Source organism: Manis pentadactyla, chromosome 16 (genome assembly GCF_030020395.1).
Source record: "Manis pentadactyla isolate mManPen7 chromosome 16, mManPen7.hap1, whole genome shotgun sequence".
Lineage (NCBI taxonomy): Eukaryota > Metazoa > Chordata > Mammalia > Pholidota > Manidae > Manis > Manis pentadactyla.
Window position 1 is genome coordinate 53,133,631 of NC_080034.1, and position 24,273 is coordinate 53,157,903.

Genomic DNA, 24,273 nt, shown 5'->3' on the forward strand with positions numbered 1-24,273 from the left:
TCTTGCTGTTAAATCCCTGTCCCTTTAAGACTTTCAAAAAGCACTGGCTTTTCTTTGTCCCAGGGGCATCAGCTTCGGCTCCCGCTCAGAGGTCTTGCTGCCCTGTTTCCCTAGTTTCCATCCCTCCACGCATGCACTGTGTCTGTGCTCTGGTGTGGGTGGCTGGGGCTGGGTGTTTAGCAGTCCTGGGCTCCCTCTCCCTCTCACCAGGAGCTCGGGGGAGGTGTGCTCGGGTTCCGCCGGGCCGGGGGTTGTATCTTACCCCTTTCCCCAGGCTCTCGGCTCTCGCACGTGTGGATGTAGTCAGGCTGTTGTCCTGTGTCTTCTGGTCTCTCTTTTAGGATTAGTTGTATTTGTTGTATTTTCAAAAATATATATGTTTTTGGGAGGAGATTCCCACTGTCCTACTCATGCCGCCGTGTTGGCTCCCCCTCTAAAGTTTTAGTTTTAAGTTTGCAAATTGAAAATTAAGAAGTGGAATTTTATATCTCCTTTTCTGGGTGCTAATGTATTATATGATGCAATCATGATGTATTGATAGTTTTGGCCAGGGGTTTTAAAGTGGTAAAATGCTGGCAAACACCACCAGCTTTCTCTGTGGCATGCTTGGTTCACATGTCTTTCCCTGTTTATTACCACTTCACAGTGTGACCCAGCCAGCACATGGAGAGCAATTATGACCCACGTGGCCCAGCTGATGGAGCGCCCTGAGGCTAAGGGGTAGCTGTAACACATTTCATTATTTGCATTACTGCCCCAAATCTGGGAGTTCTTGGCAGCTTCTATCTTATTCAGGACTGTGCTATAATGCATGATGGTTTTAAGATTATTTACTACTTCTGCCCCTCTGCTTTTGTCTGCAATGAAAAATGGCTTCTTCCAGTAAAGCTAGAGTTGATCATTTTTATCTGTTCACTTTGTTTCCTCAGTGTTAGTTTGGATAAGAGAAATTATCTTGGGACCTTACCTGTGTTAATGTGGACATTTCCTCAGTTTTGGCTGATGAAGCTCCTCCCTCTGTTCTGCTGGAGGACTGTGTGATGTAACCACTCCCCCTCAGGACCCGGTAGGTCTGTGGTGCCTTAATTATGTACACGTGGGTGCACAGCCCCTACTAAGTGCCAGATGGGAGAGTGGCCCTGGATGTCTGTGCACCAGCTCCCCCTATTCCCTTTAGGAAAGTGCTCAGCTTTCTTCAGACATTGTCTGTGTCCAGACAGGAGACTGGAGTTTCTGCCTAAAATTCCCATATGACCTGGTAGGGTATTTTTGAGAGGTTTATTTATGATTTCTTCTGGTTTGAAGATGCAGGATGAGGACTCAGGGTTCCAGTCTATGATCTGAGCCATTGTGACTGTCAGAATGCTGAGCATTAAGAGCAGAAAATAGATTCTATGCTATCTTCCTGGATGGAGGGAAGCTTGGAGAAAGAACAGTTGCAAGGGACTCCACCCTTCAAAAACTCTATTCATTCTTCTCTGTGACTCAATGGGTCATCATGGGAACAGCCAGAAACATCAAACTGTGTGGAAACTCCCACTCCTTGAGCAGTGTAAAACCCCCCAAAACTATAACCATCCTGAAGTTCTGCGTCACACCTTTGGGACTCTATCTAACCTTCACAAACTGCTTCCAAATCATCTGATGGAGACACTTCACACCTACAAGGGTGAAGAGGACAAAACAAAATGTGTGTAGAGGGAGGGTGGGAACTTGCTTAATCCTGGTACAAAATGCCTCTTGTTCTAGCCAAAAGAGCTCTCCTTTCCATTGCAGATGTGGTCAGTCTTTGAGACACATGGCCCCATTGTACTGATTATGCTGTAGGGCTCATGTCCTCAGAGCTCACTGTAGAATTTACCTGTGCACTGACTTCACCATCATTTCTGAAATGCCCTTTCATTTAAGTAGTCTTTTATGAGCCCAGATAGGTCTGTCACTCTTTCTTTAGGCATAGCATTATCTGCAGAAAGATGGAAAGGGGACTAAATGGGAAATACCACTAAACTTACAATTTCAGCTTCATATTTGATTGTAAGAACAGTGAGAGACCTTCCATATTGAAGGTCAGGCTCTGAAGTTGACTCCTTTGCTCTGTTTCCTTACTACTCCTTCCTCCTATTGTGGATTTCACATTTATTGCTAGAGGCTGTCAGATGACAGCATCCTGCTGCCATTTCCTTCCTCCATCCCCACCCCTTCCCCAGCTTTTGTATGATCCATTTCTATCCTATGTCAACCCAGAATGCCTCCCCTTTGACAGAGGCCCCCTTGAGGGCCTATTCAAGCAACTTGATTGTCAAGCAACCAACTACTTTCCAGAAGCTTCACATATGGCTTGTAGAAACTTTGAACCCCTGTCCTCCATATCTTGACTCTGTTGGTCAAAGTACAACTGGCTTCCAACTCTGACTGTGTTTCTCTGTGGCCACAGACAGCTGTGGCTCTAGCCACTTACCATTAGTTCTCAAGGTCTTAGGAGATGAATTGTGTCCCCCCCAAAAATATGTCAAAGTCCTAACTCCCACTACCCTAAGATGTGACCTCATTTGGAGAGTCTTTACAAAGTTGCAGATGCAATTAAGTTAGGATGTGGTCATATTGGAGTGGGGTGGGTTCTTAATCCAATGTGACTGGTCCTTATAGGACAGACACACAGTAAGATAGTCATGTGACAACAGAGGCAGAGATTGGAATGATGCAACTCTAAGTCAAAAAACACCAAAAAGTGCCAGAAAATACTACAAACAAGGAAAAGGCAAGGAAGGATTCTCTTCTAGAGGTTTCAGAGTGACAATGGCCCTGATGACACCTTGGTTTTGGATTTCTAGCCTCCAGAACTGTGAGACAATCAATGAGTCACTTTAAGATTGTAATACTGTGTGATGGCAGCCCCAGGAAACTAACGCATCAGCATCAGGGGACACAGCCCAGCTTCAATTGCCAGGGGGAGGGGAGATTGCTATAGAACAGAGTGCTTAACAACTCTGCCTAAAGACAACTTCACGTACCTTAAAGAATTTTCAGCTTTTTTTAATACAGATAGATATGTGGCACACAGCGGGGTATCTAGCACCTACTGGATTTCTCTTGGCCGCTGTGGCCTCAGGACAAAACCAAGGAAACAAAAAAAAGTTCATTTTTTCAGCATCCCGTTACATAGCACATATCCTTCAATTTAGCAATTCCACTTCTAATCAGTATCCTAGAGAAATACGTCTGCAACCACTGATGCATGAAACAGGGTATGTGTTGAAGTATTGTTTATACGAGTGAAAAAATGCAAATAGCCTAATGCCATTCAATAGCAGAATAATTAAGTAAACTGATACATCCATACTGTGCAATGTTGTTAAGAGGGAAGTTGACATTAAAATATCTACAAAAAACATAGAATTTTAACCAACTAGCTGCAAACTAAGAAACCATGATTCCATTTATGCCCAAAGAAGACTGTATAATTGTATGTACAAATATGTATGTAAATGTGTACAAAAGAGTTGTGGCAGGAGACATACCAAATTGAGGTCTGTGGCTGGAGAAAGGATAGAGGTCGGAGGAAGAAACGCTTTCCCCTTGAGTACGTATGCTTCATTAAGTTGACTTGATTCCAGTGGAAATCTTCTTATGTAGTTTGTAATTAAAATTCAGTGTTAAAATTGGAAATGTAGTATTTATGTGAAGGTAGAGAAATGGGTTTTGGTTTTCTGGTGATATTCCAACTACATGCGGATTGAACTTTTGTTCCCTTAGCCTCCCAACATAGGCATGAATAGACAGTGATACACTGTCAGCAACTGGTAGCGTTCCTGCCTGTAAACTGCTGCCCAGTGTTAAGGGAATGTTTTGCTACAGTTGGAAGCCAATTGAAAGAAAAGCATGAGTTAGCTGAGGTGAACAGCATTCGGGAGAAGAAATGTGTCCTCTGAGTCCCAACTCTATGCTTGATGGACCTGGGCCTAAGGCAGAATCCAGACATTGAGGAGATACTTGCCTCCATTGCCTTGAAGGCGCACCCTGAAACAATGACCCTATTTCTCACACTTTCATCCATTGGATTATGAATTGATAATGGATACCGATGTCTCACTGCCACTGTGTCTAAAACCTTCCTTCCTATAGAAATTTCATCTGACCTAATCCATACCACGTCCACCTCCAAGCCACCTTTGCATCTGCGGTGGAGTTTTGCCTGTATTTGACTGTATTTGCTACCCAGAGCCACTGTAAGAAGAAAGAAGGAAAAAGAACTGATAATTTATAGCTAAAAACCCAGGTTTTTCTTTTGCATTTTAAATAATAGGAAGTTAAGTCAAAGAAACACCTAAAACTGAGCAATGAAGATACCTTTTACTCTAGTATTTAGAAATACTGCTTTCCAGATAATTGTCTCCAAAACATCACAGACTCTACCCTCTTCCTCCCCTCATTCCACCCCCAGGACAGCAATGTGAGGGGCGGTCCTGATAGCTCATCTGTACAGGTGTTACGATGTTTAGTACATTCTCCATAACAGTTCCCTAAACGATTGGCACCAGACCAAAAAGTAGGAATTGGGAGGAAGGTTAGAGCTTTTGTTTGCTGTTCTTATTGCCTAGGAAGATAGCTCTTTTGGATAATTCACAGTTTTCCCTCCAGATGCTTTGGGAGGTTGCCTAACTGGACAGTGGGGGATGGCGCAGAGAGAGGTGGGTGGGCAGGAAGAGTGGTTTCCCCAGTGGGAGATGAGAGCAGGCCTGGGAGACCAGCGGGGCAACTCTAGAAGTGGCCTGTGTGCTAGTCACGTGCTGGCAGGCCACTGATGGCCACCAAACCCATGGATTTTGTACACATGTTAAAGAAGACAGCCATGAGATGCAGAAGTAACAAATCACCATGAAGCCTGCAGTTTTAAGTACCTGTTTGTACTGTTTCTGATGCACACACACACACACACACACACAGAAAGCATGTATGCATGCATGCATGCACACGTGTGCACGGTGACTTGTATACTGGTTTACATACCTTACCTATGCTGATTTGTATTGTCATTATTAATTCATCCATCTATTTCTTCCATCTGTCCATCCATCCATCAAACAAGTTTTGTACTCCACACATTAAAATAAGAAATTAAAAAAATTCAAACAGCTTACAGTCCAATATCTCCAAAATCTCACCTACAGATTTATTATCAATGTTGGTTTAACTTCCAGTAGTTTCCTGAGGCATCCCTATGCTCATTGCACTTTCTTTCACAACCAGGAACTCTGCTTTAATTTCAAATAAGGCTGGCTGTCAGACCCAATTAAATATTTAAAGAGAGTTCTGAGTTTTTATTTTATTTTTGGTGTGCAGTACTAAATATAATTATTCATACTGGAGAATATGATAATTGATAATTTATGTTAAATGTTATTCTCTCTATATTATACCATTGTTTACAAAAAGGATCTGAGGCAGTTTACAGTATTAAAATATGTGTATACAATAAGACAAATATAATTTGAGGGAAAAAAGAGATTTTTTAAACTGGATGTCACCAAATACTTAAATTGGGTTAATTAATTCAGTTGAATATTAAATTTAGCTTTCAGAGTCTGACAAGCAAAGCAAACCATATGTGATGACTGCTCCTGTCCAGGTGTGCCTGGGAGAGTTTCCAGGAGCCCCAGCTTGTGATCAGTGAGCCAAGAAGCTGCTGCTAAGGGCGAAGGGGAAGCTGGGCAGGCCTCACACCTCTAGGCAGGAGCCCTGGATACTCATTCTGGCCTTGACTCACTTGAAGTGGTTTTCAGGCCTCTATGGGTTGTTCTTTTCATCAAGTCATTATATCACTTGGATTACTAAGCTTTAAGTCCCTTGAGCCAATTCTTGGTTCTTTGGGGTCTGTGCCAATTACCCTGTCTGGAAGGGACCATCAGTAATTCAACCTGAGAAATAACAGAACGGATGAGTTCTGATCAATTCCTGTGCAGGGTCACCCCGAATCTCTCTGACGCTCAGCGTCTCTTCCTGCGTTATAATAGCTCTCTTAGTTTCTAATACATCCGAATGGACTGCAAAGCTCCACACAGTGTAGACTGCAAACTGGCTTTCGGTTCATCTCATGACCCCAAAGCCAAACCATGTTCCTAAACACACTATGTGGTTCAGCTGACTCCCTTTTCTTCCTTCCCTTCCTTCCTTCCTTCCTTCCAGGGGCCAAGGGCTGGATGCCCCCAAATGTGCTGCTTTGGCATATTATTTTGAATTAAAATTTACTTAAGAAACAGCCAGTGCAAAGAGAATACTCTTGATTCCACTTTGTCTCCAGAAAGCCGGGAATCAGTCTGTGTGAAAGGTGCCCTCCCTGTACAGGAAGTAGAGAGACATCCTTATCACCAGAGACAGGGAGTTCAGAGTTGAGAAGGCGGTAAACAAACCTTGTTTACTAATTTATTACCCCAGCCCAAATTCTGTTTAAAATTCTTTACTAACAAAAGCTCCCAACATAAGGTTTTTTGTTTTGCTTTGTTTTTTTGTCCTGTCAATTCCTCATGGGTTTATTTTCTCTGTGTCTAAAAAATATAAACACTGCCTGGCTTGGTCATTGTTTTTAGGTCTCAATTTCATTATTGGACCTCTGTGTGTACCTAATTAAACTTCCGTTTTTTTCTCCTGTTGATCTGTCTTATGTCAATTTAATTATTAGTCGAGCTATAAGAATCTTGCAGGGTAGAGGAAAATATTCCCTTCCCAGCATTTCCTTCCTTTTTCATTAAGCAAAACTGTTTTGATGCAGGCGGCAGTGTATTGAATTACGTCCTGATACACCTTTGTCTCATCATGGGTGGTCAATTTGGTTAGGGGCCAGTGGGAGCAAAGTGAATTCAGAGTGTGGTTAATATCACTGAAGATAAAAATAACTGTACAGTAACTTGCCATTAGCTTGAGAATCATGCACAGTATTTGTGGTGTTTCTAGCACATCTATTTGTTCATTCGTTCATTCATTGGCTGTGCATCTATTAGATGTCCAGGACCAGGCTAAATGTTGCTCAGTAATATTTTTGCAATGTAGGAATGGCACAGCTATATAACAATTATTAAGTGGCATAAATATTCCTTCTCAAATGAATACCATATTATTTGTGTTCTGCAAAGATGGAAAGGAACACTGAATTGCATTGATGCTTATTCTATTACTAGGTGAGAATTCTGAACTCTCTGGCTTAGAAAGGATCTTAGCAAGACATGAGTTTCCAAGAGAGGTTAATCTGACCCCAAAACCAAGTAGTATGCCCCTGGGGAAAAGGAAAGTCACCAACAATGCAAGTTATGGGTGGAAGAAATGCTACTTATGGAATAAAAACATAAAAGAGCCTCCAATGTCAACCATAGTTGTCAGGTAGGTGTCTATTTTTTGCTTTATGCAGACATATTTAGAGATATACACAAACCTTTTTATGCCTTAGCTAAAAAAATGACTTAATGTGGTCTTCGAGAAACATGGTGAATATGGAAACAAGCACTGCTCTGTACAAAAAGCATGTAAGCCCATTTTCACACCCCCCAGGTCTGGAGGAACCCTCACTGGGAAAACTCATGGAGACAGGAGCAGGTGTGTGGGTTCCCCATGGCCCACTGCAATTCCAGGTTAGCGAGCAGAGATGTAGACAGGCTGGAGTAGGATTCTGGAAGACCCAGCCATATAGCTGCATGAGTCAGGAGGCACGAGGTCACCCCTAGCATGACTAGGGGTCTAGGGTACCATATATATGAATGGTAGAACCTTGTCTTTATCCCCAGGCTGTTTGATTTTATAGTGGCAGAAATGGGAGGCCATTGCACGTTCTTAAAAAGAGAGGTGATGTCATCTAACTTGAATCCTCTCTGGCTCCCATACGGATTCTTGTGGGAGGTGGTGGGGATGTAGAATTGTTTGGATTCTGGCATTCAAAGTTATAAACTTTGGTTCCTTGGTAACTCATCTTTGTTGGTACACTTCCTTCTCTGATTATGCCAGGCAGGTGGTGTTCCTGTATTTGTTTCTTTAGTATTGCTGCATGTATTGCTGTACAATATCTGATAAATGATTCCTACATTTTGCACATAGTAGGTATTAAAAAAATGTTGCTAGGGTGATGAAGGAAGAATGTATAATTTGTTACAAAAACAGAGTCCTCTGTTTTGAAGGTAACACACACAAGAAGAGAATTCCAGCTCAGGAATGGGCCTGTCCTGGAACCTCCCCCGGGTCACTGCCTGAAGGAAATAATTTCCTTGTCCAGTTTGTTTTTAGTGTCCTCAGTAGCATAATTTGATTTAAAAATCCTTATTCAAGGAAGACAGAGATGTGTTATGAAAGATTAGAGCCATGGTATTTTCTTCTTGGACAATGCAAAGCACTGAAGTTTTGTCAGTTCAGGGTAGAAGTTATTTTAAGCGATGATCCCTAATTACTCAAGCTAAAATTTTTTGACCTACTTTGGAGGCCTATAAAAAAGAAAAAGTTACACAACCATAGGAAGTTTATACCCCTCAATTTTAGGCCATAGTGTCTTCATGTTAGCTAATATATCTTACTTTACATTCTAGTTTAGTTTCTGAAAATATAGCTAGATTGTTGGAACATAAGAAACAACACATATTTACTCACATTTCCTTCTACAAAAAAGTGTCCTGTCAATTTCTCACATTTATAGTCTCTTTGTCTAAAAAATATAAACTGCCTTCCTTCTACCAAACTGCCTGGCTCTGTGCAAAAGCACATGGGCCCATTTTCACACACTCCAAGCATTGGGAAGGAGTCCTCATTGGGAGAAAACTCCTGGATACAGGAGTAGATGATGTTACTTGCTCCCAGGCCTACAGGAGTATACTGCATTTTGTTTATGCACTCATCTGTTAATGGATGTTAGGTTGTTTCCACCTTTGTTTATCATAAACAATGCAGCTCTTCAAATAGCTGTTTGAATCACTGCTTTCAACTCTTTTGGGTATATACTCTGAAGTGGTTTTTTTTTATCACTTGGTATGTTTTGGTGTTTGGTATGTTGTGTTTTCATTTGTCTCAAGATATATTCTTATTTTCTTGTGGTTTCTTCTTTGATCTGTTGGTTGTTTAAAACTATATTGTTTAACTTCCACTCAATTTGTGGATCTTCTAGTTTTCCTTCTGTTGATTTGTAGTTTCATTCTGTTGTGATTAAAATAGGTATTTTGTATGATTTCAATAATTTAAATTTATTAAGACTTGTTTTGTGGTCTAACATATAATCTCTCCTGGAGAATGTTCCATGTGCACTTGAGAAAAATAATGTATTCTGATGTAGTTGTGGGGAGTGTTCTGTATATTTCTGTTAGGCCCAATTGGTCTATAGTGTTGTTCAAATCCTCTATTTCCTTATTGATCCAGTCTCATTTTCTAACTACTGATCAAAGTGGGCTATTCAAGTCTCCTATTACTGTAGAGCTATTTCTCCCTTCAATTCTGCCAATGTCTGCTTATATATATATATTGGAGCTCTAATACTTGATATGTAAACGTTTATAATTGTTGTATCTTCTTGTTGTATTGGCCCTTTTATCATTATAGTATGTCCTTATCTCTTTTAACAGTTTTTGAATCTGTTTTGTCAGGTATTAGCAGAGCTGTCCCTACTCTGTTTTTGTTGCTATTTTCATGGGATATCTTTTTCATACTTTCACTTTTAATCTATGCATGACCCTAGATCTAAAGTGAGACTCTTGTAGGCAGTATATAGTTGAATCCTGGATTGTTTTTTTTTAACCCATTCTGTCAATTCGTGTTTTTTGAGTTTAATCTTTATATTTAAGTAAATTACTGATAGGGAAGCACTTTTGCCATTTTGTTTTCTGTATGTCTTAGATCTTTTTTTGTCCCTTATTTCCTCCATTAAGACTCACATTTCTTCTACAAAACCGTGTCAATTACTCAGATTTATTGGCTCTTTGTCTAAAAAATATAAACTGCCTGGCTCTGTACAAAAGCACATAATGGGCCCATTTGCACACACTCCAAGCATTGGGAAGGAGTCCTCATTGGGAGAAAACTCTTGGACACAGAAGTAGATGATGTTATTATTTCTTCAAATAATTGCTTGATCTCTTTTTTCTCTCCTCCTTTGGGTTGATTTTTTTTTTTGTAGTGCACATTTTGATCCCCTTCTCATTTCCTTTTGTGAATTTTCTATGAATATTTTCTTTGTGGTTACCATGGGGATTACATATAACATGCTAAAGTCATGACAACCTTAAATTGTTACCAACTTAACTTGCATACAAAAACTACTCCTTTGGGATCACAGGAAGATGGTGGGGTGAGTAGTTCAGAGGAAATCTCCTCCCCAAAAGATATATATTTATGAAAATACAGTAAATACAATTATTCCTAAAAGAGACACCAGTGGATGCAGTACAACAGCCAAGATACATCTACGTCTGTGAGAACTCAGCATCACACGAAGGGGGTAAGATATAAGCCGTGGCCAGGCAGGGCCTGAATGCTCCCCCACCCCAGAACCCGGCGGGAAGAAAGGAGTCGGAACGGGGAGGGAGGGAAAGCCGAGGACTGCTAAACAACCAGCTCTAGAAATCCGCACCCGGAACGCATACACAAGGTGCATGGGGTGCTGGATATTAGAGAAACGGAAAAGCAAAACCTGTGGGCGGGTCTGCGCAACCGGCACCCCTGAGACAAAAGAAAAGCGAGTGCTTTCTGCAAGTCTTAAAGAGACAGGGACCCCATAGCTGGACGAAATTTGTCCCGGCAGCTGGGAATATCAGGGAAAATTAGGTGCCCTAAACCCTGGGGAGGCACTGTAGCTCTGAAGCCCCTTATGGCACTAAGCACCCTGCCAGTCGTTCCTCCCACTGGCGCAGACCCCGACACACCGGCCCAGTAGCGGGAGAGTGGCAGCGCGCACCGGGGATGGCAGCGCCAGAAGGGACCGGGAGCATATCCATGCACCAGCGGTGCCAGACGGGACCAGGAAAGGCTTGTGCGAGCCCGCAGCGGCATAACCAAAGAGCCCGGGCGCAGCTCATGCACACTGGTGGTAGTGAAGCCAGAGGAGCCTGGTAGATGACCACACGTAAGAGCCCCATGCGCACCTGCAGCAGAGCCAGAGGGAGCAGGTGTGCTCCCAGCAGCCGTCCAGAATCCCAGCCCAACGCACAGCCACCCAGGCCAGACCTAAAAGCCGCTGCTGCTCACAGCTGCCCGACAGGGACACCGGTATCACGGAAGAGTGCACCTGGCGTGCCTGCCACCCTGCGCAGGGCTCTGCGCTGCTCGGACGGAGAGACCACCGACAGCAGCTTAGGGGACTAACCCAATGGCTGCTCCAGGAGTGCGGGTAAGCGACACAGGCAGCGGAGAAGGGCAAGGCATCCAGCAAGCAGGAAAGGACTTTCTTCTCCCAGCTGACACACTTGCAACCTGCCTACAGGCACGGCTATCACCATGAAAAGGTAAAAAAATTTAGTCCAGTCCAAGATAGTTCAAACAACACCGGAGAAAGGATCTGCAGAGGCAGACCTAACCAGTCTCCCTGAAAAAGAATTCAAAATAAAAATCATAAACATGCTGACAGAGCTGCAGAGAAATATGCAAGAGCTAAGGGATGAAGTCCAGAGGGAGATTACAGACGCCCAGAGGGAGATAACAGAAGTTAAACAAACTCTGGAACGATTTATAAGCAGAATGGATAAGATGCAAGAGGCCATTGATGGAATAGAAACCAGAGAACAGGAACGCATAGAAGCTGACACAGAGAGAGATAAAAGGATCTCCAGGGATGAAACAATATTAAGAGAACCGTGTGACCAATCCAAAAGGAACAATATCCTCATTATAGGGGAACCAGAAGAAGAAGAGAGAGAAAAAGGGATTGAAAGTGTCTTTGAAGAAATAATTGCTGAGAACTTCCCCAAACTGGCGGAGGAAATAGTTGCTCAAACTACGGAGGCACACAGAACTCCCGAGAGACGGGACCCAAAGAGGACAATACCAAGACACATAATAATTAAAATGGCAAAGATCAAGGACAAGGGAAGAGTATTAAAGGCAGCCAGAGAGAGAAAAAAGGTCACCTACAAAGGAAAACCCATCAGGCTATCATCAGACTTCACAACAGAAACCTTACAGGCCAGAAGAGAATGGCATGATATATTTAATGCATGAAACAGAAGGGCCTTGAACCAAGGATAGTGTATCCAGCACGATTATCATTTAAATATGAAGGAGGGATTAAACAATTCCCAGACAAGCAAAAGTTGAGGGAATTTGCCTCCCACAAACCACCTCTACAGGGTATCTTAGAGGGACTGCTCTAGATGGGAGCACTCCTAAAAAGAGCACAGAACAAAACACCCAACATATGAAGAATGGAGGAGGAGGAAAAAGAAGGGAAAGAAATAATCATCAGACTGTGTTTATAACAGCTCAATAAGCAAGTTAAGTCTGATAGTAAGGTAGTAAACACGCTAACCTTGAAACTTTGGTAACCACGAATCTAAAGCCTGCAATGGCAATAAGTACATATCTTTCAATAATCACCCTAAATGTAAATGGACTGAAAGCACCAATCAAAAGACACAGAGTAATAGAATGGATAAAAAAACAAGACCCATCTATATGCTGCTTACAAGAGACTCACCTCAAACCCAAAGACACACACAGATTAAAAGTCAAAGGATGGAAAAAGATATTTCAGGCAAACAATAGAGAGAAAAAAGCAGGTGTTACAATACTAGTATGAGACAAAATAGACTTCAAAATAAAGAAAGTAACAAGAGGTAAAGAAGGACATTACATAATGATAAAGGGCTCAGTTCAACAAGAGGATATAACCATTATAAACATATATGCACCCAATACAGGAGCACCAATATATGTGAAACAAATACTAACAGAATCAAAGGAGGAAATAGAATGCAATGCATTCATTTTGGGAGACTTTAACACACCACTCACTCCAAAGGACAGATACACCAGACAGAAAATAAGTAAGGACACAGAGGCACTAATCAACACACTAGAACAGATGGACCTAATAGACATCTATAGAACTCTACACCCAAAAGCAACAGGATACACATTCTTCTCAAGTGCACATGGAACATTCTCCAGAATTGACCACATACTAGGCCACAAAAGAGCCTCAGTAAATTCCAAAAGATTGAAATCCTACCAACCAACTTTTCAGCCCACAAAGGTATAAAACTAGAAAGAAATTGTACAAAGAAAGCAAAAAGGCTCACAAACACATGGAGGCTTAACAACATGCTCCTAAACAATCAATGGATCAATGACCAAATTAAAATGGCGATCCAGCAATATATGGAAACAAATGACAACAACAACACAAATCCCCAACTTCTGTGGGATGCAGCAATAGCAGTCTTAAGAAGAAAGTATATAGCAATCCAGGCATATTCAAAGAAGGAAAAACAATCCCAAAGGAATAGTCTAATGTCACAATTATCGAAATTGGAAAAAGAAGAACAAATGATGCCTAAGGTGAGCAGACAGAGGGACATAATAAAGATCAGAGAAGAAATAAATAAAATTGAGAAGAATAAAACAATAGAAAAAAATCAATGAAACCAAGAGCTGGTTCTTTGAGAAAATAAACAAAATAGATAAGCCTCTAGCCAGACTTATTAAGAGAAAAAGAGAGTCAACACACATTAACAGAATCAGAAATGAGTGAGGAAAAATAATGATGGACCCAAAGAAATACAAAGAATTATTAGAGAATACTATGAAAACCTATATGCTAACAAGCTGGAAAACCTAGGAGAAATGGACAACTTCCTAGAAAAACACAACCTTCCAAGACTGACCCAGAAAGAAACAGAAAATCTAAACAGACCAATTACCAGTAACAAAAGTGAATCGGTAATCAAAAAACTACCCAAGAACAAAACCCCCGGGCCAGATGAATTAACCTCAGAATTTTATCAGACATACAGAGAAGACATAATACCCATTCTCCTTAAAGTTTTCCAAAAAATAGAAGAGGAGGGAATACTCCCAAACTCATTCTATGAAGCCAACATCACCCTAATACCAAAACCAGGAAAAGACCCCACCAAAAAAGAAAACTACAGACTAATATCCCTGATGAACGTAGATGCAAAAATACTCAACAAAATATTAGCGAACAGAATTCAAAAGTACATGAAGAGGATCATACACCATGACCAAGTGGGATTCATCCCAGGGATGCAAGGATGGTACAACATTCGAAAATCCATCAACATCATCCACCACATCAACAAAAAGAAGGACAAAAACCACATGATCATCTCCGTAGATGCTGAAAAAGCATTCGACAAAATTCAACATCTGTTCATGATAAAAACTCTCAACAAAATGGGCATAGAGGGGAAGTGCCTCAACATAATAAAGGCCATATATGATAAACCCACAGCTAACATCATACTGAACAGCGAGAGGCTGAAAGCAGGTCCTCTGAGATCGGGAACAAGACAGGGATGTTCACTCACTCACTTTTACTCAACATAGTACTGGAGGTCCTAGCCACAGCAATCAGAAAACACAAAGAAATAAAAGGCATCCAGACTGGTAAGGAAGAAGTTAAACTGTCATTGTTAGCAGATATCATGGTACTGTACATAAAAAACCCTTAAGAATCCACTCCAAAACTATCAGATCTAATATCTCAATGCAGCAAAGTTGCAGGATACAAAGTTAATACACAGAAATCTGTTGCATTCCTATACACTAATGATGAACTAGCAGAAAGAGAAATCAGGAAAACAATTCCATTCACAATTGCATCAAAAAGAATAAAATACCCAGAAATAAATCTACGGAAGGAAGTGAAAGACCAATGCCCTGAAAACTACAAGATACTCATGAGAGAAATTAAAGAAGATACCAATAAATCAAAATATGTTCCGTGCTTATGCACAGGAAGAATTAATATTGTCAAAATGGCCATCCTGCCTAAAGCAATCTACAGATTCAATGCAATTCCTATCAAAATACCAGCAGCATTCTTCAACAAAGTTCAGCAAACAGTTCTAAAATTCACACGGAACCACAAAAGACACCAAATAGCCAAAGCAATCCTGAAATAATGCTGGGGGATTATGCTCTCCAACTTCAAGCTCTACTACCAAGCCACAGTAGTCAAGACAATTTGGTACTGGCACAAGAACAGACCCACAGACCAATGGAACAGACTGGAGAGTCCGGGTATAAACCCAAGCATAGATGGTGAATTAATATATGGTAAAGGAGCCATGGGCATACAATGGGGAAATGACAGCCTATTCAACAACTGGTGTTAGCAAAACTGGACAGCTATGTGCAAGAGAATGAAAGTGGATTATTGTCTAACCCATACACAAAAGTAAACTCGAAATGGATCAAAGACCTGAATGTAAGTCATGAAACCATAAAACTCTTAAAAGAAAACATAGGCAAAAATCTCCTGAATATAAACATGAGCAACATTTTCCTGAACGGATCTCCTTGGGCAAGGGAAACAAAAGCAAAAATGAACAAATGGAAGTACATCAAACTAAAAACCTTGTCTACGGCAAAGGACACCATCAATAGAATAAAAAGACATCCTACAGTATGGGATAATATATTTGTAAACAACATATCTGACAAAGGGTTAACATACAAAATATATAAAGAAGTCACATGCCTCAACGACAAAAAGGAAATAATCTGATTAAAAAATGGGCGTAGTTTATGAACAAACTATTCTCCAAAGAAATTCAGATGGCCAACAGGCACATGAAAAGATGCTCCACATTGCTAATCTTCAGGGAAATGCAAATTTAAACCATAATGAGATATCACCTCACACCAGTTAGGATGGCCAGAATCGAAAAGACTAAGAAACAAATGCTGGCGAGGATGCAGAGAAAGGGGAACCCTCCTACATTGCTGGTGGGAATGTAAACTATTTCAACCATTGTGCAAAGCAATACGGAGGTTCCTCTTCAAAAAACTAAAAACAGAAATACCATTTGACCCGGGAATTCCACTCCTAGGAATTTACCCAAAGAATACAAGTTCTGAGATTCAAAAAGACATATGCATTCTTTATGTTTATTGCAGCACTATTTACAATAGCCAAGATATGGAAGCAACCTACATGTCCATCAGTAGATGAATGGATAAAGAAGATGTGGTGAACATACACAATGAAATACTATTCAGCCATAAGAAAGAAAGAAATCCTACCATTTGCAACAACATGGATGGAGCTGGAGGGTATTATGCTCAGTGAAATAAGCCAGGCAGAGAAAGACAAGTACCAAATGATTTCCTTCATTTGTGGAGTACAAGAACAAAGCAAAACTGAAGGAACAAAATAACAGCAGACTCACAAACTCCAAGAAGGGACCACCAGTTTCCAAAGAGGAGGGGTGGGCAGGGCGGGTGGGCAGGCAGGGAGAAGGGGATTGAGGGGTATTATGATTAGTATACATGGGAGGGTTTCATGGGGAGGACAGTGCAGCACAGAGAAGTAGTGATTCTCTGGCATCTTACTACACTGATGGACAGTGACTGCAATGGGGTATTGGCAGGAACTTGATAATATGGGTGAATATAGTAACCACATTGTTTTTCATGTGAAACCTTCATAAGAGTGTATATCAATAATACCCGAATAAAAAAAATTGTTAAAAAAAAAGGAAGCACAAGTGTCCCAGGCATTCTGGGAGGGGTTAATGATTGTTAAAATGCTGGGATTTCCAAGACATGGTAATAGTTGCGAAGGACAATGGGCCCCGTATTTTAAATCATCAACATCTCTGAAAAATCTAGGATGTGTAGTTATCACAGCTTCCCTGCCTTTAAAACAGGTGCAGCTTCTATCTTAGATGAGACATCAATGTGGGAGAGAATGACGAAGCAGACTGACATTTAGATAACAGAGACACTGAAATAAACAAATGTATGGATTTTGCATATATAAATAAATGTGAAAACATATCCATGAGGGTGGGAATCAGGAAGTACTTCCATTATTACTATTGTTATGATGACACAGTATGATGGGGTACTGGCAAGAGCCAGGATTAGGACTTGGATATATCAGGGATTTAGATTTTCTTGTTTATTAGTTACATGAATTTGAGCAAGTTACTACTTAATCTAATTATTGCTAATGGAATGCTCCTTATGAGAATTAATGGGAAGTACTGACACATACCAGGCACATTGTAAGGAGAAGCTATCATTATTACCACTATATTATTCCCCTGATTATATAAAAATGAGTCAGGAGGAGAGTAAATAAAGTTTTAAGAATCCAATGCTTCATTAACTGAGTGGCATGTATGCAACTTCAAGGAATTCTTACTTTAAGACTATATTAAGTTTGTTTGCTCTTTCTACCACAACATAGATAATAAGCCCCATGAAAGGAGTTAGGAGCCCTTTCAAATTTTACTCCCAGCTCAGCACCACACTTCCAACTAATTCCCTATATATTTTTTTCAAAGGGAAAGGGCTAAAGTGGTTATTTTCATTATCATTCTAGTTCAGTAACAGATTGAAAGACTAAGTTACCCTTGCCAAGAAGCTCATTTCAAGCAGAGGTGGGTTAAAATATATTTAAGATGAAGTCCTTTCATTCCTCTACCTGTAGAAAATAAAGTTCATGCAGGTAGAACAGTACTGACTCTGAAGTCTAACTGACATGAAGATACTTCTGGGGATGGTCTATACAAACCTAGAGAACGAACATCTATGCATATTCTATTAGAACACTGTATGTTTCTTTTATATTAATTTATTTGTGCTTCCATCCTTAGGAAAGTTGCAGTGCCTTCTGAGCATGTAGGATCTACCCAAAGCTCACAAATCCTAAATAACGAATGCTCAATTCTGCTGCACGAAGTAGCAGCCACAATTATTAATCTTCCCACACAGATCAAACAACAGATAACACAAAAATAGGAATGATGCTGCAACACTAGAGTTTTTGAGTGCAATAGACAGAGGAAGAAAAGAAAAGCAGACAAACTGTCAGGGCAGGTGATGTTACCTGAGTGCTGATGGCATTCTTTTTGGTGGGCCGGTTCAACATGATCTTTGTGATGCCATCTTGAGAGGTCACCACCAGGGTTTCATATCCCGGTTGTTCCCCGTCGGCTCCAGGCTTTATTTGGCTAGAAGATTCAGAAGAAGAGTTCAGACTGGACACCATATCCACATAGTTCTGCCTGGCAGTTTCCTGAAGGAGGAGATGACAGCATTTTGAGAAACTTTCTAGGCTAAAAACTAGCACCCTACAGTGAAGAAAGAACAGAGGTTCTGATTCAACAGAAGCACTCAAGATCTCAAAGGCTCCATCTATGATGGTTTCATGAGAAGCACCCAACTTCCTTCAAGAGTATAGCAAGTAGAGTAAGAGCAAACAAGTGAATCAAGTAAATGTACCTTGGACAGGCTGCCAAGAGAATTCCATGCGTCCCACTTAGCCTTATTGATCAAGTCAAAAACACTTGGTTTGGGTGTATTACAAGGTCCTTCAGTTGCCTGTGGAAATGAGAGTGGGAATTATTGGAGTCTTCAATATTTAAGATCCATAAAATGTACAACTAGGATGAATGCACCTTCCCCTCCCAAATACTTCCATAAGTACATAAATTGATCTGAACTTTCCTCTTGCCCTCTCTTTGATGCTGTTGCTAAAAGTGCACAATGGAAAAAAGAGTGGAAAGACAAAATGTGCAATTGGCTATCAGTCCCTAAAGTTATAACAACTCGCATATGAAAATAATGTAAGAAAAGGGATTTGGAAGAGTACTTTAAAAAAAATTCTAATAGTTTATTGTTTTTATGTTGATGATCACTTTTTTCACACACAACCAAAGTATCCAAGCAAACAATCTTTGAAGGTAACTAGCCAACAAATGCTTGGAAATCCACAGTACATTCTAAAGGCTCATTCAAAGGTATTTAAAAAAACACCATTAATTCAGTAGTAGATTCCTGGTAATTGAGCAACAGAGCTGTAGCTGGGGAGCAGGGGTGGAGGTGGTCAGAGCCAGTGGCCCTAAGGAAACTTAACTGAAGGATGAAGCAAGGAGAAAGCAAAAAGCAACTAAATTTCACTTGTTTGAGAATAGGTGGGGTGAGTATTTTGAGATGAATAAAATACAAATGACAATTTAAAACTTCACTTAGCCACATTAAAAATTTCTTAATTTTATAATTAGCTAAAAGAGGAAAGAAGGAAGAGACTTTGAAAAACAAAGGCAGTAAAGGAGTGTGGGGAAGTTAGGGTTCCTATGGCCAGGATTCTCACTGAACTTAAACCACTTGATGATGTAACTGGCCTGTCGCTAGGCTAGTGCTTCCACACCAGTAGGCAATAAGCTATAATCCCGCTATATAGAGAGCTCGGCCCAATGCTCTGGGCAGAGGCAGAGACGCTAGTGCTCGACCTACCGCCGAAAGAACAAGCCGGGTAATAAACCCTTTCACCCCAAGAATGTTCTACTGTCATTTCTTTGGTCACACTGAATCTATAGCGAACTTGCCTGGGGCTGAAACCCATTGGGAAGACAAAGGAGGCTTTGACTTTCCAAAGACAGAGACAAGAATCACTCTGCAAGAGTAAGCCACCTGAGAAATTAGAGGCAACACAGTCCACCAGCGCCCCCCAGCCCCCACCATGGAGTCAGGACAGCATTCGTCTCCTAGAATGATGTGTGACAACGCACATGGAGCACTGCCTGCCAGGGAAGACTACTCTAGCCTCCGTGTTCACAGTTTTCATTTGCAGCTGCATATTCAGGCATCACTGAATGTAACCTGAAGCCCCCACTCTAAATGACATTGTTAGACTCCCGATGCAAACAAAGAACTCCTATCAGGCATGGCATTTCAAGGGTTAGGGAGTACCTCCCAGAGGCCAAGGGCAAAGTCCAGAACTCTTTTTGGGCAAAGTTAAAATTCTTTTGCACACAAGAATCACAAAAAGAGAAAAACAGATAAAACACAGGAGCCCTGAGGGGCTGACTTTTCAGGGTAATCTTTAAACATTGCAAACTTAATTTTTACAAACTTAACTTTAAATTTTCATTATAAAATTTTTCAAATACACACAAAAGTAGATAATGAAATCCCTATACTCATCACCCACGTTCAACAATGATCATTTTTTACCAAACGTGCTTTGTCAGTCTTTTTCTTCTTTCTTATTTTAGTGAAACCCAAATACCACACTATTTTACCCCTACCTACTTAGTGTGCATTCCTAAAAAAAAAAAAATCAACATTTTCTTATTTTCTTACAGAACCTTGATACCACTGACAATAATTCCTAGGTATTATCTCATACTCAGTCCATATTCAAATGTCCCGAGATGTCTCAAAATAACCTTTTCATTGATTACAGTAATGTCACCAAATACTGTCCACACACTTGGTTGTTTTATCTGTTAAATCTCTTTTACTCTGGAGTGATCCTGAGAGATTACTTTCATCAAAGTCTAATATACAAAAATTCTCATGTATGCACTCTTTAGAGGAAAGGCAGCAAGACAAACCCTGAAAATATTAAAGCTACATTTTAGTAAAATATATGACGCATTTATTTGAAGAGTCATTTGTTCAAAATGGCTCCAAATTTATATCAGATCTTAGGCATTTACCTGCTTACATAGGGCATAGAGTTTTAGCTTCGCTTCATTTCCTGGATCCTTCTTCAACAGTTTCACTCGATTCACTGAATTTTCAAAGTCCTTCTGACTGGCTCTCATTGTGCTTCTACTCACATGCAGCTTAAATACTTGGAAACTAATCACCTGCAGAGGGCTGCAAACAGGCAGGCAGATTTCTAATTGTTCTCAAATCTTATATACCAAAATGCCGTTTCCCTGTATTTTCCCTATACTTGCCCCTATATAGCTGGCCGCAAATGGTTAGTGGCTTCCAAAATAATCCCTAGATACAAAATCAATACAGAAACTAACTGTAGTAATTCTAAAATAAAGGAAAAGCAAGTTACAATCCAGCACAGTATTTGTAGCAATTCTAATTAAATAAGAGATAAAAGTAGCCAGAACCCAAACGGCTTAAGTAAACTTTGACCCAAACAACAAGTAAACGAAAGTACAGAAAATGCAAGACAGAAGTGACCAGGAAACAGACCAAGTGGGTAGAGTGCACAGAAAAAGTTTAGGTGTTTGTGTCCAAAGGTGAGAAACAGCCTCTGCACTCAGGGATTTATAAACTATTAGGTCAATTCCTTCCTCCCTGCTCAGCAAAATGTCTGTTGCAACATACCCAAATGCAGGAGCGGAGGAGAGACCAGAAATGTTCAAAAGTACAGATGAGCAGCCACTGGTACTCCAGAGGGCCAGTTCTTTCTTAGAGGTGGGGTACCTACCTGGGGGAAATCTACTGGCGTGAACGTTAGTCTGTGAAGCCAGGCTGAGCATGCTCAGTCTTCACCCCTGATGTTTAACCAGCCAACTAGTAGCAGAGTAAAAACAGGAAAGCATGGTGGGCTAAGTTTTTAAACACACACTGTTAAGCAAAGGAGAAGGGGAAGCTTCAATGAACACTATGGAGGTACAGGCAAACAATGGATGTTCACAATGATGACCCTGAGAATAAAGTTAATGGCATCAAAGATTAAGATAATACAGTTACAAATAAAGCCCAAATCTAACAAATGTATAATCTCTGCAATAATGTAACTCAAACAGCATAACGATCTTTAGGTTCAAACCTTGAAATATTCAAAGGATTGGTGTGTAGTTCAACAAAATTAGTGTTCAGTAAGTTTCATATTAAATATTTGAATTCCTTTTTTTTTTTTCTTTCCGAAATGGGAAAAAGTTCTGCATCCTAAGTCTATTTGGCAAATGGCAAGTTCCAAGCAGAAAACGAAAGGAAAATCTACAGTGCCCATAGGAGGCCTTAACTGCTCAAGTTCTCACAAAATATAACGCAAAACTATTTATTTAAAATAAAGTGAGTTTAAAAAAATTACAAAACACGTTTAATACATAAAACAGGTAAATCACTCGTAATTTCACCATTTCAAGGAAACAACCACTTTCCAAGATTTCTTGTTTCCTCTGCATAGCTTCGTTTTCTGTTTTTACATAGCTTGTGTATCTTGCCGCTTAGCATTACAGCAGAAGTATCACCCAAGGGGCAAACAGTTAAATCCCACACTGACGATAACCAGCTCGGGTGTCTATCTACACTGTTCAGCAAATAAGCAAAGCGTGCTTACATGTTCCACCTCGTTTTAGCAAACTACGTGTGCAACCACAAGCAGCCAGGGCGGCGGCAAGCAGCCACCCGGCTGCGGCCCGCGGGACGCGCGGACAGAGAGCCGCAGCTCAGGCCTCACGACCCTCTCCGACCCAGCGCTGGCGGACACTCGATGTCGCTCTTTGCCTGGAAAACCGTTGAAGCATAACCTTGCTGCTACCGAGACAAGGTAACAGAAAAGGCGGCTCCTGTGGGCCGCTACCTTTGGCCCAGACTCAGCGCTTACCTTCTGACCGCGCTGGAACACCAGGGTCGCCGCAGTCCCGCAGCCAACCCGGCCACAGCCACCCCGGGTGGGTTGGGCCGGTAGCCGCTCGGGCAGGGGCGGAGCCGGGTTCGGGGGCGGGGCCGGGGATGGTCAGGGACGCGATGGTTGGGGCGGGGCCTGGGCGGGGCCTGCGCGCGGGGGCTGGTGGGCGCTGTGTGGGCCAGGAGGCGGTAGTTCGGGGACTTCCCGGGAGCGTGCGCTCACCGTCCGGGAGCCGGGCGTGACGGCGCGCGGTGGAGACACGCCTTCCCCCGCGGCGGGGCCAGGGCAGAGAGATGGAGGCGCAAGCTGGTCCCTGCGGCTGTGCGAGCGCCTCGCGACTGGCGCCTGAGGAGGAGCCAAGTGTGTAAAGGAAGCACGGGAGCTCTGCGGGCGCTGGGATGCCGGGGGAGAGCGGCGGTCCCGCGAAGGTTCGGAGGAGGGGTCGCTTCCCCCCAGGCCTGGCGCCGGCTCGGAGGAGCCCTCCGTTAGAGAGGGGCAGGGGCACGGTAAACACTGTATTCATTCCAAAGGAGGAAAGGCTTCCAGACCTGTTAGAGGTTGGGGTATCAAACGAGGTCTATCAGGTTTTTCATACCCATCTTTTCAGGTCAGTAACCGTCTATGGATAATTACGAGTTCTGTCAAAGCATTTAACAAAATATTTGGGTAAGAGTTCTTAAGAGTTGGAAGGGCCTTTGACTGTCGTCTCGCCCAGTTCCAGGAGAAAAATCAACAAAAAAAAATCACTGCTTGGAACCGGGTGCTGTTATAAAGAAAACCACAGGCCAAGATGGAGTCACTTACGCTAAGGCCCCAGGTCAGCAAACTTAAGACCTACGAACCTAACTGCAATTTAAAAATCAACGCTCCTTTCCCCCTCCCCGGAATGTAACCCTCAGACCTCAGCGTGGCATTTCCTGGCCAGCACAAGGAAAACCCTTCCACTCCAGTTAGGAGGGCAGCCTTGCTTAAAACAAGGCATTCTTGACTGGCGATTTCCTTTTTTCTATTCCCTGTCTGCCTTTAAAAACTCTTCTATAGGTTGACAGAGCTCCTTTCTACTTGCTGTTTGGGATACTGGCTGATTGATGAATGGTTTAATAAAGCCAAGTAGATCTTCAGATATACTTACTTGAAATTTTTCTTTTAAGTGTTCAAGGTATAGTATCCAAGTATGCCTGGGGCCAATCAGAGTTCCAGATTAATGAAACTGATACTGTGGACTACTTACAGTGAGTGAGCTGGGCCAATTGTACTTCTTTCAGCAATCTTGTGGGGAAAATGGTGTGGACCCTTTTTGCTGATGTGGAAATTGAGATCCCAAAAGGCTTTCCCAAAGATCTGAAACTTGCAAGTAGAGTCCTGATTCAACTCAGTGCTTAGAGCTGAAGTGTCAAGGAATTTTATTATTCTGTGCTGATTATTCCAATAATTATCCCATTATTTGTGTTTCATTAGGTAGATCTGGATAATAGTGTAGGTGGGGACAAGACTGAAGTCTGGGTGGACCAATTTGGACTTATTCTAAAACCTTTCTTCAAATATTACAAGGTGATGGTCGGTAGGCTGAGCAGAATCAAAGACCCTGACCCTTTCCCGGGCGACCTTAGGTCTCCTTAGGTGACCCTCAGCGGTAATGGAAAAGCATTAGCCAGAAATTACAGATACTGGAAGATTCACTAGGCTCCAGAAGATGAAACACTTCTCATAGAAAGAGTATTTTTAAAGTAAGCATA

The 24,273-nt window shown here is 41.6% G+C and overlaps 1 protein-coding gene and 1 long non-coding RNA gene across 5 annotated transcripts in view; one reads left to right on the plus strand and one right to left on the minus strand.

Annotated features, from left to right (window-relative positions):
- The window catches only part of LOC130681195 (enoyl-CoA delta isomerase 2-like), a 133,494-nt gene extending 110,860 nt beyond the window's left edge, over positions 1-22,634 (minus strand). The window contains exons 1-5 of one of the 3 annotated variants that reach the window (XM_057493678.1): positions 22,514-22,611; positions 21,389-21,528; positions 20,652-20,814; positions 18,430-18,528; positions 18,035-18,223 (exon numbers count right to left, since the gene is read on the minus strand). In XM_057493678.1, coding sequence (XP_057349661.1) covers positions 18,035-18,223; positions 18,430-18,528; positions 20,652-20,759 — 396 coding nt within the window. In that variant the 5' untranslated portion in view covers positions 20,760-20,814; positions 21,389-21,528; positions 22,514-22,611. Of the gene's footprint in view, positions 1-18,034; positions 18,224-18,429; positions 18,529-20,651; positions 20,815-21,388; positions 21,529-22,246; positions 22,398-22,513 lie in introns of those variants that run through there. The other 2 variants (XM_057493679.1, XM_057493680.1) reach the window with 2 other exon arrangements.
- Positions 22,635-22,734: 100 nt separating this feature from the next.
- Positions 22,735-24,273, plus strand: part of LOC130681198 (uncharacterized) — a 59,618-nt gene continuing 58,079 nt past the window's right edge. For both annotated transcript variants that reach the window (XR_008994262.1, XR_008994261.1), the window contains exons 1-2: positions 22,735-23,144; positions 23,253-23,354. This is a non-coding gene — a long non-coding RNA (uncharacterized LOC130681198). The remainder of the gene's footprint in view (positions 23,145-23,252; positions 23,355-24,273) is intronic.